This window comes from Pelodiscus sinensis, chromosome 17 (assembly GCF_049634645.1).
Source record: "Pelodiscus sinensis isolate JC-2024 chromosome 17, ASM4963464v1, whole genome shotgun sequence".
In the NCBI taxonomy this organism is placed as follows: Eukaryota; Metazoa; Chordata; order Testudines; family Trionychidae; genus Pelodiscus; species Pelodiscus sinensis.
Window position 1 is genome coordinate 2571281 of NC_134727.1, and position 13659 is coordinate 2584939.

Genomic DNA, 13659 nt, shown 5'->3' on the forward strand with positions numbered 1-13659 from the left:
GGGGGGGGGGAAATCCAGCTACATACATTCAGGGAGGGGGGGGGAATCCAGCTACACACATTCGGGGGGGGGGGGGGAATCCAGCTACACACATTCAGGGAGGGGGGGGGGAAATCCAGCTGCATACATTCAGGGAGGGGGGGGGGAATCCAGCTACACACATTCGGGGGGGGGGGGGGGAATCCAGCTACACACATTCAGGAGGGGGGGGAATCCAGCTACACACATTCTGGGGGGGGGGGGAAATCCAGCTACACACATTCGGGGGGGGGGGGGGAATCCAGCTACACACATTCGGGGGGGGGGGAATCCAGCTACACACATTCTGGGGGGGGGGGGAATCCAGCTACACACATTCGGGGGGGGGGGGAATCCAGCTACACACATTCAGGGAGGGGGGGGGGAAATCCAGCTACACACATTCGGGGGGGGGGGGAAATCCAGCTACACACATTCGAGGGGGGGGGGCAATCCAGCTACTGGAAAGCCCAGCTCAGAGGGGCCATGAGAAATTTTCTATTTACATGGTTTGCATCTCTGTTGCACTAAAAAAAATTTTCTTTGTAGCTTAATTTAGCAATCTCCCCGGCAATCCTGCACCTAGCTCTCTGCCCCACACCCAGCTCTCCCTGCTCCAAGCCAGCCCCATGCTCTTCCCCTTTACTCTGCCCCTAGCTCTGTGCTCTCTCCCGTCTGCTGCATCTCTGCTTCCCCACAAAGCACCTAAAGGCTCCCACCCACCCACGATTCTGCAGACGGGGCTTGTCCAGAGTCCCCTTCTCTGCTTCTCCCCACAGGCTGGGGCTGCCCAGGGCCCCGGGTGTCAGAAGGACTTCAGAGGTGGAGGGGGTCCTCTCCGAGCACGTGAAGTCACAAACACCGCCTCTCGCTCTGTGCTGACAGCACCACTCACATTTAATCTGCCTCCCTGGAGCCCAGACAGCCTTAACAAATGTTCCCTCCAATTTTTTCCATCCATGTGCGGAATACATTTTGTTCTGTGCACCAAGGCATGGACAGATGTGCACCACCAATAGAAACACATGCTGCTGGCTGGGGTGCTGTGGGCATCCTGCCACTCGGCTGGGCAGTACCTGAATCTGTCCTGGGCTGCTGCCCAAGCGCTCAGCTTATGGGGACACTGCCCTTAAGCGCCTGCAGGTCTGTGATTGTAGGGAAAAGCCAGCGGGCTCCTTGCTCAGTCTAGACGTCTCCAGCCTCTCCCCCCCGTAGCCCTCCAGGCTGAGGGGCAAGAGGAACATGGGTGGGGCAGTGCTGGCCACGCAGGCGCCTTGGGCAGAATTAGAGTTAAATCTGATCTGGTCCTAAAAACGCACCAACGAACCCCAACGCTCCTCCTGCGAGCAGTGTGCGCGTGGGGAGGAGAGCTCGCCAGAGGGGCCGCTCGGGCCGGGGCCTGGCAGGCCAACGCTTGCTTCCCTCCGCCCATGAGTGTTTGCAGCCAGAGGCTCGTTCTAGGGGCGATGCCGGTGTGCATGCCTGATCTCCACCCACGCAGGCGGGGAGCACAGCGGGAGGGCCCAGGCTGGCGCCTCCAAGCCAGGCCAACCCGCTCCCGGTAGTGCCTCGGTTTCACCCCTCTCTGCTGAGACCCCTGCGAGATGGAGGGACAGCCCCCGGCTGAAGAGGGTCCACACAGGGCAGGACGTGGCCCTACTTGCAGAAAGCTAATCACAGATCTAAGGGCCAGGCTGCATGCTGGGGTGTGGGGTGGGGATCTCGGGAGGCCCACGCCCTTTCCTGACATGCCAGGGGCTACAGTGTGGGGGGGGGGGGGGGGCTCACGGCCACACCCCTTTAACCCCCCTCCCCACCTGATCCCTTGGCAGGACTGCCATCCATGGGGTGAAAGTGCACCTGGCTTTCACCAGGCTGTGCTCATGGGGGGGTGGGCAAACATGGGGTTAAACTGGGGTACGGCCACCGGGAATCCTGATTTTATAGGCACAGCCCTGATGTTCGGGGCTTTGCCTGAGATGGGGGGAGGGGAATTTTTCAGACTTACTACCCAGCCCCCAGGCTGGTGGGGAATGCTTCACGCCCCGGCCCAAACCCCGCCCGTTGCCACCCCTAATGCTGATGGGGCAGGAGGGGAGCCCCTGGGAATCAGGGCCCAGGCGCTATTCCTGCGCCAGTTTCGCCCAGGCCAGCCGGGCCCAGCCCCGTGGGGCAGCGCAGGCTGGGGGTGGCGGGGCTCTGCCGGAGGCCTTGCCCACACGCGCATGCTGTAGGTCAGGGGGCGTTTTGGCACCGTCCCGGGGCGGCACACAGCACTAGCGGCAGCCAGGGGCCCCGCTGGCCCCAGGAGTGACAGCTGTGCCCAACAGGGCTGCGTGGGAACAGGGACTCTGGGGGAGGCTGAAGCAGCATGAGGCCGGGTGTGAGACTCCTGGGGTACCCCCGCCCACGGGCATTTCTTTGCACTGCACCCTGGGGGACAGGCAGGCCTGGGTCGGATCAACTGTGCCCAGCAGCCTGGCAAGGCCGACCCCCTCTCCCAACACCCCCACGGCTGCGCTCTTGCCGGCACGAGAGGTGACAGGACCAGCGCCTACGTGGGGCAGGGCTGGGGCCTCTACCACTTTCCCTGCATTTCCCGGACTCCCCGCCAGGTACGTGCCCCCCCAGACACGGCCTGGCCACCAAGGCTTCCTTTCTGACCTGACCCCTCCTCCAGCAGCAAGATGAATAGACCCCGTGGGCAGCGCTAGGCAAGAGCCCTCGGCCAGCTGGGGAAGTCGCCCCAAAGAGCTCAGGCCGGGGCCGGAGCAGCCGTCTCTCCCTCCGCGGCTTGGCCGGGGCGGACCAGCGCTGGGGCCCGGTGCTGGGGGATAGCAGCTGGAGGGAGGCGTCAGTCCTAGCCAGCAGGGCTGACTCGTGTCTCCGGAGGAGAACCAGCCGGGGTGAATTTAACCGCAGCCACCCCGCAGTCGGTGGCAAACCCAGACTGAATGCTCAAGGAGAACCGAAGTCCCTCCCCCCGGCTCCGGGGCCCTCCCTCAGCAGCGCGGCCCACAGGGCAGGAAGGAAGGAGGCCCCCAGACGCTCTACTCACATGGCCGTGGAGATCCGTGTTCAGCAGCATCAGGGCACAGGTCAGCGTGTGAATCCCGTCTGAAACACACAGCAAAGGCAGCCGGCTCTTAGCGCTCTCCGGAGCCTGGTCCTCCATCCCCTCAGCCCCCGTGACGGACACAGCTGGGCTGGGGGGAGGCTTTCATGCAGTTGGACTTAATCCGCTCAGCGGTGCTGCCGGGTCCAACGGGAGGGCAGAGGGTTTGTTACGTAGGAACGTAAGAGCGGCCAGACGGGTCAGACCGTAGGTCCATCCAGTCCAGGGCTCGGTCTGCCCACAGCGGCCAGTGCCAGGTGCCCCAGAGGGAGGGAACCGAACAGGGGACCCCTCCCGTCACCCATTCCCAGCCTGACAGAAGAGGCTGGGGGACCCCTCTCTGCGCAGCTTGGCTAATGCCCATTGACAGACCTACCCTCCCTGGTCGCCACACAGACCCCTGTGGGACACGAGTTACTGCTCTCCAGTCTGCAAACTGACCATTTATTCCTACCCATTGTTTCCTATCTTTTAACCAGTTACCTAGGAAGATCTTCCTTCTTATCCCACAACCGCTTATCTTGCTTACGAGCCTTTGGTGAGGGACCTTGACAAAGGCTCTCTGGAAATCTAAGTACACTACATCCACCGGATCCCCCGTCCACATGCTTGTTGACCGCCTCAAAGGAGCCGAGTGTATCGGTGAGGCAGGATTTCTCTTTACTACAACCGTGTGGGTGCTTCCCCAATAAATTGTGTTCATCTGTGATTTTGTTTACACTGCCAATTGAGTGAGAAAACTTTTGTTGTTCACAGGTACGTAAAGCCCCGCCCCCACCCCACACAAAAGTTTTTTCTTTTTTGAACCCTGTTAAAGTCCTGGTCTTCACAACATCCTCTGGCAAGGAGTTCCACAGGTTGACTGTGTGTTGCATGAAGAAATACTGCCTTTTGTTTGTTTTAAACCTGCTGTCCATTCATTGCCTTTAGTAATCCCTAGTTCTTATATGATAGAAACAAGTAACTGACAAATATTATAAGAGGCAAGAAGGAAACTGGATTGTCAGTGGACGTCACTCTTCGGGCAGTCTCAGTAACACGAAGAAAGACCGTTTGTTTTTAGATGTAGATAGGCCCGGGTTGATTCAGGGGTCAATGCGCCTTCTGCACAGGGGCCAGGTGGGTGATGGGAGATAGAATTAACATCCCCAGGAGCAAGCTGGGACGAATCCTGTTCCCCTTCGTAAGCCAGCTCTACAATGTTATTGGGGGCCTCCCACCCGGGAGTGACTCTGGCTAAACAAACCATTTCCACGTGATTGATCATCCCCAGCAAGCAACTTCCCAACTTCCTGTGGCTGCGACTGAAGATACGAGTATTTAAAAGAGGGTTTTCCCCATCTCTGCTCAGCCTGTACAGCCAGGTCACGCGGCGCTCGCGAGGGTCTAATGGGGGCCATGCAGGTGGCTGTGATGTCACTGTCACACACTCACACACACACACACACACAGTCACCTTCTCTCGCCCGGACGCAGAGGAACGCTGCCTGCACCTTTTGCCCGCCCCCGCGCACCTTGGAGTTCATCCTGCCGCCACTCGGGTGAGGGAAAGTCTCCGCCCGGCTGGATGGCTCAGGAGCAGATGCTCCAGGCAGCCCCCCAGTTCAGCAACACAGGAGCTCCACCAATGAGCCGACTCGCGTGTTTAAAGCAACACGTGTCTAAGTGGCTGGCTGGATCGGAGCCGTAGGCAGGGACCGGTCCCCCAGTGGCACCTGAGTTCACAGCCCAGCCCAACGCCCACTGGCAAGGGCAGGGGAGCAGTGTCCGAATGAGGCTCGTCACCCGCGGCTGCTTGGACCTTTTTATTGTTCTCGGACGGAGGGTTTTCAGAACGGTCTCAGCTGCACTTCGGACGCAGCACTGAGGGCAACGCCGTTCCTTTGGTAGCGTTCGCCCCAGCGCGGTTCCTCTCTCCTTCCCACGCCGTTGGGCACCGCGGGTCAGGCGCTGCAAGAGAGCAGAGCAAAACCTCATTCTTCACGTGCCTCGTCCCATGCACACGGACAGACCAGCACGGCAGGTCTCGCCCCAGGCCGGGGAACGGGCTGTGAGCCACTTCTCCTTGCTGTTCGATGCCCAAAGCCTTTGTCTGCTATCCCGAGAGAGAATTCAAGCTGAATGAGCCGTGCTGACGGATCTTACCTCTTCCTCCTGCAGGGGGCAGCATCACCTCCACGGCAGGGGTCAGTGCGCCCCCTGGTGGCCTACAGGCACACTGCCTTCGGCTCCCTCTTCCTATCCTTTACTCAGCCCCCAGGAGGACAGACACACATGCCCCAGCGTGGGGGCTCGGATTTATGAACGCAGCCCCTGTATACAAACCCCTCCTCAGATACACACGCTGCTGGGCTCCCTTTCCCCAGCTCCAGCATCTCCAGGCCTTCTCCTGGTGCTGGGTTATCATTCCCACGCTCCCTGAAGCAGGAGCTGGGGTGTAAGTCAGGCCAGCTGCAGGCTTCAGACAGCTTGTCCCCAGGCAGCCCTTTCTCCCCTAGCCTGGGAGGGGGCAGCAGGCAGATAACCCTGGGGCGTGGGAGGAGACACCTGGCTGGTGCAGAAAGCTGCCCATCCCGCACTACACAGCTCCTGGTCTCAGGACCCCCACGGAACAGTTGTGGGTCTTCCCTCAAACACTGATTATTTCCCGGGATCGCGCCCTCTGCGCGTATCTGCCTCCACCGCGCCCTCGGCCCTTGTGTGTGTCAGAACATCCAGCCCCTGAAGAGCCACACCCAGGGACTGGCTGAGCCCTCCTCTCCACGGCTCTTCGCGGGGCCAGCTCAGCCCGGCATAGGGTGGCTCTGGGAGGAAGGCTGATGCTGATGATGAGGATGGTGACAATAATCCTCTTTGCTGTGGCCTATCTATAGTTAATCCCCACAAAGCCCCTGGGAGGGACATCAATGATTGCCCCTGTATTACAGAGGGGTAAACTGAGGCACGGGACACTAAATGGCTCGCTCATGGTCACACAGGGAGTCAGAGCAGAAGACGTAAGCCAGGATTCCTGATTCTCGCCCCCTGCTGCTGTAACCATTAGGCAACACTCCATCATTTTACATCACTGAAGCAATGAAGAGCAGGGATTGTATTGTGCTTCACGCTCTGCCCAGGAAACACCCAGATGCCAGAGAGCTCTGCCCTACCCAGGTTTCTGGCCTAGCTCCTGAGACACGCTCGGCTAGTGTTTAGGTGCCTAACCCCCTTTGGATCTGGGCCACAGAGCACACAGGTCTGGTCTGATCACCAAGCTGCTGGGAACATTTCAGGGGCGCAGTATATTTAAACAATGATGAGAGAAGATCTGGAAACCGGTGGGTGATGAGGAAAAGAACCTGTCCAGGCAGTCACCTCCTCACGAATGTGTCAATGAAACACATGAATGAGACCACACAAACTTACCAGGGTGCACGGAGCGCTGCTCCCAGGGACACAGTTCCTCCCACGCGTCGCTCCGCCGAGCCGTCCACGGCACACGTCTCGTCTAGGTGACACTCGACTCGCTGTCAAAATCTCTTTTCTCTTCCGGAGCTCGGCGCTGCGGGGCCGGAAAACGTCTTTGCTGTTTGGAAAGATGTACGAGAATGTGTCCCGTGCTCATTCACGGAAGGGACATTCAACCCAAATTGTGCACAAAGGCTGTTGGCATTACTTGTGCAGGCATACCTGATGGGGCGGGTTAGGGTCCAGCGATGAATTCCGGGAATTCCAGCACTTGTCACGGTCCTCGTGAACGTGATCATCCAACCGGTAGCAGGAAGCTGGCCCCCATGTCCGGAGAGTATGTGTCAGGGCCACCAAGGGGCCATTAACATTGACTGGCTCTGCCCTGGTAGAACAATGAGTTTGCTACCGGCAGAACCATTGACTTTTGATGACTATGCCCCAGAAGTTCCTAGGGGATTGGAGCATGGAAAATCCCCGGCAGAAGTGTAGAAACCAGCAAAGCTGGCACCGATTGCTTGGAAAAGCGGCATGCTCTGTCAGCCCATGGAGCCGTTCCACCACCCACCCTGAACCCCCTCGGGCAAGTTGCAAATCCCAAGGACTCTGTAGCCATGAAGACTCAAGAGCGGGGTTGTGATAAAGTCATGTGTTGATTTGCCTAGATTGGTAAACGTCCTGTGCTATCTAAGTGCTGTTTACACTGTAACACTCGGGAGATTAATCCACATTTACTCTAGGTGTAAATTTAAAGTAAATGAGTTAAATGAACTGGCATTGGAAAAGGTTCAGAAAGAGGCAACAAAAATGACGAGGGGTTTGGAACGGGTCCCATATGAAGAGAGATTAAAAAGACTGGGACTTTTCAGCTTAGAAAAGAGGAGACTGAGGGGGCGGTATGATAGAGGTCTATACAATCATGACTGGTGTAGAGAAAGGGAAAAAGAAAAAGTTATTTACTTGTTCCCACAACATAAGAACTAGGGGTCATCAAATGAAATTGATAGGCAGCAGGTTTAAAACAAGCCACAGGAAGTTTTTCTTCACTCCGCGCACATTCAACCTGTGGAACTCCTTGCTAGAGGATGTTGTGAAGACCAGGGCCTTAATGGGGTTCAAAAGAGAACTGGATACGTTCATGGAGGTCAGGTCCATCAATGGCTATTGGCCAGGATTGGCAGGGAGGGTGTCCTTGTTTGTCAGAAGCTGGGAATGGGCGACGGAATCATCACATGATCCCTCCCGTTTTGTTCTCTCCCTCTGGGGCCCCTGGCGCTGGCCACTGTGGGCAGACAGGATGCTGGGCGAGATGGGCCTTTGGGCTGACCCCGTGTGGCTGTTCTTAGGTTCTTATGTGAACTGCATTAGAGCCCCATATGACCCCCTCATTCAGAATCAAAGTGGCCTTAATTTATTTAGCTTAATCTGCATTGGGATTCATTTTCTAGAGCGTTCCTTTGTAGACAAGCCCTAAGAGCGGCGTGTGCGTGTTGAAGTTCCTTGCAAAGCCATGTGTCTCTGAGGAGAAAAACGAGAAACCAGACTCCCTCCCCCACCCGGGGCAGAGGCGGGAGGGGGTGCGCATGGGAACGTGCAGAAGCCTTGGAAGGTTCAGCCGTGACCGTGGGGCCCGGGGCAGCTGGACTGTGAGTGGGCCTAGTGGAGGCAGCAGAGTCAGTGCCTAGCCTCTGCAGGTGGGATCCAAAGACCACAGCCGCAAGGGAGACCCCCAGCCAGGCCCGCGGCCTTAGACAAGTCGGGTATAACTCGCGGCACCACACAGCCCGACGTCACAAGCAGCTGGGCCACCATGGAACCGCAATCTTGTCTTGAGCAGGGGCGCACCCGCGAGGCAGCCGGCGGCTGGGGCACGGTCTAGTCCACAGGCAGCCCAGGCCTCCCATGTCTGACTTTCAGCCAGCTCCCAGCTGTTGGAAAGGCACTCGGCCGCGGCGAGTATCACTGGCGAGCAGCTACCCCGACCGAGCCTGGACTTGCTAGCGTTTTAGTTGGCGTCTGTACAGTGCGCTGTAAGAACACGCTCCCGTCGGAGCACCAAAGCTGGCCGGGCATTGCAGAGGCATGGGGGCTGGTTTCGATTCTACAGCATGAACCTCTCTAGTCCGCCACCCTTGGAACCTGACTGGGGTCGAACCAGGGAATTTGCCGAACCACGGGAGGTCAGGATTGTCTGGAAGCATTACCAGCACTGCCGCTGCTTGCTGGCACTTAGCAAACACGTGGGGCAAATTAGAGCAAGATAACGGAGAGCCAGGGCTGGGGGCTGTAAACAAACTCGATGGGTGTGACCGAGTTTCCCAGTGTCCCATGCTACGTGGACGTGCGACTCACTCAAATCCTGCCGGACCACGGGTGTTGTCGGACCCGAGAGCGCCGGACCAGAGAGGTCCAACCTGCAATATTGTGAAAAGCAAACCTATGGCCAACGTCGGCCCTGCATTTGGAATCTGCCAGTCTTACTCGCACAGAGCAGCACTTACTCGCACACGCAGATTTGAAAGCCCCGTGGGAAGCTGAAAGAATTGGGGCCTTAGATTTAATAAAAATCAGGCTCTGCAAAGGCCTGTGTCACCCAAACTGTGTTGTGAAATCCAACAGCCAGCAAAGGCAGCCAGACCAGCAGGTTGGTTTGGATTTAAACATTTCCTTGCAGGGACTGCGACCAAGTTCGCTATTGGCTACCTCCTCCGCCATATTGGCTACCTCCCCCCCCACCGCCGCCCAAAGCCTGCTCTCTCTCCAGTCCTGCCATTGAACTGAAATTTCACTCAGGTGGCTCCCTTTTCCTGACGCCTGGCCCCTCTCAGCCAAAGGCAATAATGCCTGGCATGAACGGTGAAGCAGTAAGATTCGTGTTTGCAGGACGTCACGATAACGGGCTGCCCAAACTTCCGCTTGCGAAGCACGCCAAGGACATGGCAATGGCAATACACTTGATCTTGCAGGCCTCGTCCCCAAATCTCCAGTTTCTCTCATCTTTGCGGTGGGAATTGCCCGAATAAATGATTCAAATGAAAAATATTCCCCCACCCCAGCTATGTTTTTGTAGGGTTTGCTGGGGCAATATATAGACGGTGGGAGCAGCACTATATTCGTAAGTAGAGCCCCGTGCAGATACAAAATTTGTGTCTGCATCTGCATTTATAGCTGCAGAACTGAGCCACGGATACCCACAGCCACAGAACTGAGCCACAGATATCCACAGCCACAGAACTGAGCCACGGATATCCACAGCCACAGAACTGAGCCACGGCCACAGAACTGAGCCACGGATACCCACAGCCACAGAACTGAGCCACGGATACCCACAGCCACAGAACTGAGCCACGGATACCCACAGCCACAGATGCACACACAGAGCAGATATCTGCAGGGTTCTAGACACAATTTGTATGAGCATCTGCTTGCGCAGCCACAGAAATGAGTTGTGGCGATCCGCATCCACATCCACAGAGGTAAAGCGGATGGCAGGGTCCTAGCTGGAGGAAGCTGCTCAGATGAAAAGCTCAGCTGTTTCTCTAGACAATGGGATCACAAAGATACTGACTAGAACCTTGCACGTGCCGTTGTACGATGGCAAGGAAATCACCACCGCCAGTCGTCTAGATGGGGGTTCTCCAACGTTTTCCATAGAGCGGATGAGCATCCGAACGTAGAGATTCCTGTGGGTACACCTATTTCCAGCTGCAGCCCCATCCGCCGCCTCCTCTCCCCCATGTGTTCATGCCACCCCCTTCTGGGACGGTATCATAGGATAATGTATCTGGAGATTTTAGTGACCTTTAGTGAGAAAAGCCTGTTGGGTTGCACTTTATTTCAGTCAAACACTGGAATAAGTTGCCTAGGGGGGTTGTGGAATCTCCATCCCTGGAGATGGAGAAGAGCAGGTCGGACAGACACCTGTCCGGGACGGTCTAGACGGTGCGTGGTGCTGCCGTGAGGGCAGGGACTGGACTCGATGACTCTCGAGGTCCCTTCTTGTTCTAGTGTTCTGGGATCCTCTGATTTATAGGAAAGTGCCATTTTTAACTTGTTTATAAGGGCTCATAAATATTTAGTAGCAGTTTTAATGAGCAGAGAGGGCCACAGGGGCATGGCTTGGACCCATCTCCCACACCTTGCACTGCTGGTGTGGAACCCCCCAGCACTACAGATTGCTCCTGCCTGTCTCATCCATTACGAGCTACGGGCTATTGATAAATGTCCCCTTCTCCGAAGTGCGACCCGGCTTCGTCCTTCAGGAAGGAGTCCCTCCCACCCTCTGAGTCAGCACCCGCCGCACTGGGCACATTCCCAGCAGGTGGCTCCGGGCCGCCAGCTGGGGAGGGGAGGTGGCCGACGGGAGGTACCTTCGGAAGTGCTCTCTTCCGGGTTGCACTGGCAGTATCTCCGGGAGAAGTGGATCAGCACCCGCTCCCGCTCCTGGGTCTCTCCCATCAGAGGGAACGCCCTCAGGAAGGTTCTGCAAAGAGAAAGGGACGGTCCAGCTTAGTGCTCTAGAAGTGGGGAGCGAAGGGGCATCAGCCTCTCCCCAAGTCTACGGCGCAAGAGGGGAGCTGCTCCGTGGCCTGTGTGCTCCCGTGTGACCCCAGAGACCAGCCCCCTGGCATGCCGGGATCCGGGCCAGCTCTGCTCCCAGAATCCAGCCCTGCCCCTCGCCCAGGAGAATGGGCCCGGCTGGCTTTGTCTCGTGGTGAGCCAGGTGTTACTTCAAGAGGGGGTCCCAGCTAGAACCCCGGCCCCAGGGGAAGGGTATTCAGCCCATCGTCTCATCGAGGTAGAACTCTGACCACGGCCTGGATCCCTGTGAGCGCGGTGGGGAGGGCACTTAGTGCGAGTCGGTACCTGCTCATGGGCAGGCTCCACCCCCCGGAAGGGGCGGGGCCGGGACTAGCTTCCCCCAGAGTTGTGTGGGGCCGGAGGCTTTGGATTCGAAACACGGCAACGTTCTCGCGGCTCTCAGCCCCGCCATACCGCGTGGCCTGGCAGCCGCACAGGGTTTCTGGGGCTATGTCAAGGGCTCCGGTGCCTGCCGGGTAGCGCCGCGACCGCGAGCCATTTAACTCGGCTCCTGCTAACTGAGCCGCTGTCTGGAAATTCCGGCAGCGGGATGGAAATAGAAAGGGACCAGAGGCAGATCGGGGGCTGGATCAAAGTGTTAGGCGGGCTGGATTCGGCCCCGGGCCGCATCCCGCCCTGCCCTGCGTTAGAGCCACACATCCGCCAGCCTCCAGCTGCCATTATACACACACCCCCGGTGTCAGACCTTCCTGGCAGAAGCAGGGCTGTGCTACACGGCCACGAGCCCCCGGCAAACGGGACGCACCGGATTTCTCGCGTTCAGCGCGTCGCGAGCGGAAACCGAGCGGCTCACCTGAGCGCTTTGTCCAGGCTCAGCCCAGTGAAGTCGAAGAAGCGGAGATATTCTTCCGCGACCAGCTTGCTGAATTCGTTGCTGCAATTGAAGAGGGAGCGGTCAGCTGAGCCAGCGGGGAAGAACCTCAGGAGTCTGGTCTCCTGGCCAACCCACTTCCTGCAGGGACTCTCAGAGATCCTACAAGCCCCCAGGCAAAGCCGCAAGCAGTAAATCCTTGGGGGAGATTTTCACCGGCACGAAGGGCACCTTGACGGGTGTGTGATGCGAGCTGAGCCGCGTGCTGCCCTGTGTGCCGGTGAAAGTGGAGCTGGGGGCTAGCTCCCCGAAAACCTGCCCCGTGACCCCTGGCTGCCTACGGGAGGGGCAGTTCAGCTCCGGGTTAGGACAGCAAGGAGCGGGTCTTTGCTGGGTCCAGCCACTAGAGGGAGACATAGACAACGACACAGACCAAGCCAACGAGGTCGATTCGGTGAGCTGGTTTGATGATGTCACAGTGCCCAGCTGGGACCCGCTCACCGAATCACACACGTGGCCCTCACGCCCATCACCTGACAGGGTGGAAGGGACAGCCGGGAAGACCACAAGGCCCCCTGTGGGGCAGGAAGGAACGATAGAAGAGGCTGGGGAAGGGAGGTGCGATGAGGGGGATGAAGAAAAACATGAGATTTGGAGTGGTGCTCTCACCCACGGTGGCCTTTCAGCTGCATCCCGGCCCGGGCCGGCTGACACCACTTGGCAGTCCGAAGGGTTTTCATTGGGAACCACTCACCGCGCCACATTTTAGGAAGAAAGTTTCATAAAACAGACCCCCTGGACCGCAGGCCAGAGAATGTCACCTGGTTACCACTGAACCGAGCCTGGTCTCTGGTCAGGCTACCAGTGTCCCTGTCTGTAGGATCGTCACGCCGAGGAGCCCTCCTCCTCCTCACGCGCCAGAGTCCCGCCGTGCTGGCACTGGCCGAACAGAACAGGCAGGCAGCCCTGGCCCCAGACAGCGTCCTGTCTAGGGCTAGGACGGAAACCACAGAAAGACACGGAGACAAGGAGGCCATGCTGGCCTGCAGGAGAACGGGCCTCCACCCCGGCTACGGAGACCTCAAGAGCTGGAGAGGCTGGTCACGCGTTCCCGGGGTTAATCACCCGCATTCGCAAAATTCTCAGCCTTTTTACTGCAATTTGTCTGGCTTGAATTTCCAGCCTTTGGTTGGCCTTGTGCCATTCTCGGCGAGGTTAAGGAGTCTCAGGAGCCAGAGTTTTCCTGCTAGGGACGGTGCTTGTACGTGGTGAACGAGTCACCGCTCGAGCTCTCTCTTTTCTTTTGGTGAGCTGAACAGGGAAAGCGCCTTATGCTGCCGGGGGCTGGGCTTGAGGGGAAGGAACCCAAATAAAACTGTGGAATGCATCAAACAGGGCAGCTTGAAATAGGTATCGCCCCACCCCCCACGAGGGAGAAAAGCATCTCCCCTTCCCTTTATCCCTCTCCTCCTCCGGCAGGGACTACATTTCAGAGTGGAAGGAGACAGTGCAAACGCCCTCCCCAACTGCTGTTAAAGGCCGAGATGCGTGGTGGGCCGTACTGGAAGGACACGGCGGCTCCCGGTTCGGGGGCCGCCCCGGCAGACAGAACCCAGTGTTCTGACTTGGAAACCGAGCCACGCTGACAAGGGAGGCATGAGCGGGC

General features: G+C 58.1%; 1 protein-coding gene across 3 annotated transcripts in view; it reads right to left on the reverse strand.

Annotated features, from left to right (window-relative positions):
* PSD2 (pleckstrin and Sec7 domain containing 2) overlaps positions 1–13659 on the reverse strand; it is a 102682-nt gene that overhangs the window by 27160 nt on the left and 61863 nt on the right. For all 3 annotated transcript variants that reach the window (XM_075900102.1, XM_075900103.1, XM_025189099.2), the window contains 3 exons: positions 11976–12056; positions 10951–11063; positions 3077–3135 (listed from right to left, as the gene is read on the reverse strand). In XM_075900102.1, the coding sequence (XP_075756217.1) occupies positions 3077–3135; positions 10951–11063; positions 11976–12056 (253 nt within the window). The remainder of the gene's footprint in view (positions 1–3076; positions 3136–10950; positions 11064–11975; positions 12057–13659) is intronic.